The sequence below is a fragment of the Calidris pugnax genome, unplaced genomic scaffold (genome assembly GCF_001431845.1).
Source record: "Calidris pugnax isolate Ruff unplaced genomic scaffold, ASM143184v1 scaffold1843, whole genome shotgun sequence".
NCBI classification, from domain to species: Eukaryota; Metazoa; Chordata; class Aves; order Charadriiformes; family Scolopacidae; genus Calidris; species Calidris pugnax.
The window spans coordinates 7,397-10,753 of record NW_015092567.1 but is presented as its reverse complement, the minus strand read 5'-3'; the positions used below and the strand labels follow the sequence as shown (position 1 = coordinate 10,753).

General features: G+C 41.5%; 1 protein-coding gene across 1 annotated transcript; it reads left to right on the top strand.

The window, feature by feature from the left end:
• Positions 1–813: 813 nt before the first annotated feature.
• On the top strand, positions 814–1,752 carry LOC106900516 (olfactory receptor 11L1-like). Its single transcript, XM_014962604.1, has one exon. It carries the CDS (start codon positions 814–816, stop codon positions 1,750–1,752), a length of 939 nt encoding a protein of 312 aa, XP_014818090.1.
• The last annotated feature ends 1,605 nt before the right edge of the window (positions 1,753–3,357 follow it).

Here is a 3,357-nt window from a genome sequence, read left to right as displayed (position 1 = left end):
TAGAAATTATATTTTTACTCACAGCATTTAACAAAAAATTAGGAGATTGCTGGTGAATCAGTGGTCAAGTTCGTCCTCCTCCATGACAGAGCATTTTGAGAGAGTTCTTATATAGAATCATAGAATTGTCTAGGTTGGAAGGGACCTTTAAGATCATCTAGTCCAACATGTGCCCTTGTTTGTGTATGTTCAGGACCATGCAAATGAGTATTACATTTTTATAAAAAAAAAAAATCACTTGTGCATTAATGAGTGGAACTTTTAATGCAATAATCACCATTTATTATGCAAATAAGTTTTTATATTTCTTTCAATGAAAATCAGATCTTTGGGGGGGGTATGTCTGAGTTCATGTGGTATATATGTGTAAATTTATGTATACATTTTTACCATGGATTAGTATAAGTGATTTCTTTATATATTTATATACTCTCTTATACATATCCTTGTGTGTGAGTGTGGAGAGCAGCTGTCTGCTGGACTATTTGCAATTCATTCCATAATTGTTTATGTGAGTTTCATGAAATACATGTTAAAACTTGTGTTCCAGGAGGGAGAGAGAGCAGGATGGCAGGGAGGGAAGAAGGGAAAAAGGGAGGAACGGAGGGAAAAAGAGAGGGAGGAACGGAGGGAGGGAGCAGGGGGAAAAAGGGGAAGGAAAGGAAAAGGACAGACAAGGAGTGACTTTGATGCTGCTCCCAAAAGTTTATTTGAGAGCCATAATCTTCACAGATAGTGCTTTCACCGCTGAAAGTTAACCTATTCTGATATTGGTTATTTCCTTAGCAGACAAACCCTAGCTCTTTCCAAGAGATGACAAATGTTACAGCAGTACTGGAATTCAGGCTACTGGGCTTCAGTAGCAACCCACACTGCCAGATCCTGCTTTTCACGGTGTTTTTGGTTATTTATATTCTCACCATCCTAGGAAACATGATTATTATTTCAGTGGTGACACTGGAGCCACGACTTCATTCACCCATGTACAGATTCCTCAAGAACCTCTCTTTCCTAGAGGTCTGTTACACCACCACAATTGTACCCAAGATGCTGGCCAATCTGCTGGCACAGAGGAAGACCATCTCTTTCCCAGGATGCATGGCACAGCTTTACTACTTCATTTCCCTGGGAGCCACTGAGTGCTACCTCTTGTCAGCGATGGCATATGACCGATTCCTTGCCATCTGTGAACCCCTCCACTACGGCGTGGCCATGACTGCCGAGTCTTACGCCCGTTTGGCTGCGGGCTCCTGGGTCACTGGAGTTTTCACCGGTTTTCTGCCCTGCCTGATGGTCTCCAGATTGAGTTTCTGCAGTTACAACCTCATTGATCACTTCTTCTGTGATATCTCTCCACTGCTGAAGCTCTCATGCTCCGACACCACTGCCACGGAAGCTGTCATCTTCATTCTCTCTCTCCTGGTCCTTTCCAGCTGCTTTCTATTGACTCTTGTCTCATACATACTTATAATTCTCAGTATCCTGAAGATACCCTCTGCTTCTGGAAAAAGAATTACCTTCTCCACCTGCAGCTCACACCTCACGGTAGTGACTATCTACTATGGTACAATGATTTCCATGTATGTCCGTCCCACCTACGACCTGTCCTCAGAGCTCAATAAGGCTGTGTCCGTGCTCTACACAGTGGTCACACCCCTCCTGAACCCGGTAATCTACAGCCTGAGAAACAAGGCATTCAAGAAGGCCTTGGAAAAAATTGTCATCAGACACCATCGTCTTCATTCTTTGTAAGCTGGGAACACTTCAAGGCTGACTGTTGCTGGTACTAAGGCTCTTTGTTGTATTCCCACCACAGAACGGGTTATTAGCATGAGTGTGAGTAACAGCAACAGGTGCTGCTGCTTTTTTCATAAAAAAATAATTCAAGGCCCTTATTACTGTAAACTGAAATGACTCCTGGACTATCCAATGTTTTACTTTTCTCTTTTTCCTCTACCCTTCTTTCTTTCCACACCATTTAATCTACTTTTCATTACTATTATAATTACTATCTGAATTGCCCTTCTTGTTAATGTGCAGACACAAATATACGTGGACATTCAAAGGTTAATATATAATTTTAAATTTACAAAATATTTACGTGTTTCCTTCCTTGTAGATTTCTGTCTTGGTTTGCCTGGTCATTTTTTTTAATTCACTCGTTCACAATAAATGCCATTCTGTTTTTCTCACCCTTCACTTGGGGCTTGTGAAACTAATGTATTGACATAAAGTAGAAAAAGTGTGTTTGCCTTTTCTGAGGAAAATGTGGCTCAAACCCGCATTTTTATTGTTACTTTACAATAATTTAACACTACGAGAAGTCATCTAAATCAGGATTCATGACAGGTAGTTGAGGAGACCAACTCTGGTGCACACAGAGAAACCACTAGTGATATCCTTGTGACACATTAGATGCCCCAGAGTAAAACTTTTGGTCGGTGGAACTGGCACTGGAGCTACCAGAGAAGTGCCCCTCCATTTGGGGTGACAGTTGGAGGCCACTGGGGACACTGTAGGCCATTTACAACGTGACCAGTGTAATTTACAATCACATGAAAATGTTTGAAAAATCATCCTCAAAATATTACGAAATCCTACCAATTTTCTAAACCTATTTCCTAAATTATTTTATACATGTTATAAATTTTGCATGCTATACGTAACTACAAAGATCAATCATCCTGACTGCTTGTGCAGTTGATTTCTGCAAAGAAAAGCCCCAGAGGGCATTAAGGCTGACACAAGATTTGCAGTGTAGTTTTACTTCTGCTGTGGGAAGGGTTGGTGTGAAGAAATTAAAAGAGACACCTTAAGCTTTGGGGACTAATTAAAAAAATAGCAAGAAACTTCCCAAAATATTATGGACCACAAGGACTGAAAGATGGCATTTGTGGGTTATTTGAGGCAAATTAACTCAGCTTAATCGGTCTTAAAAACGAGAAACAAAAGAAGCCTTGTTGCATAATGTTCTCACTGAAATTCCAGGCCTAGCAAAGCCTTTTCCAAAAGACAATTTAGGCATCTAATGACCGAAAGGGGAGTTATACGTAACAGTAAACTTATTACCATTCCTCACTCTAACAAGCCTGTGTGAGAAAATTATGCAGTGTGAAGGGCAGTCACAGGTGTAAAGTTTCATAAAATTATAGAACACTTAGAGTTGGAAGGGACCTCTCAAAGATCATCCAGTTCCAACCCCCTGCCATGGCCAGGGACACCTCCCACCAGACCGGGTTGCTCAAAGCCCCATCCAACCTGGCCTTGAACCCTTCCAGGGATAGGGTTATGGCTATGGTCCACCAGGGTTATGGTCGCCTAGGGCTACCATACCCTTGGGTTAGCAACCCCTAGGGT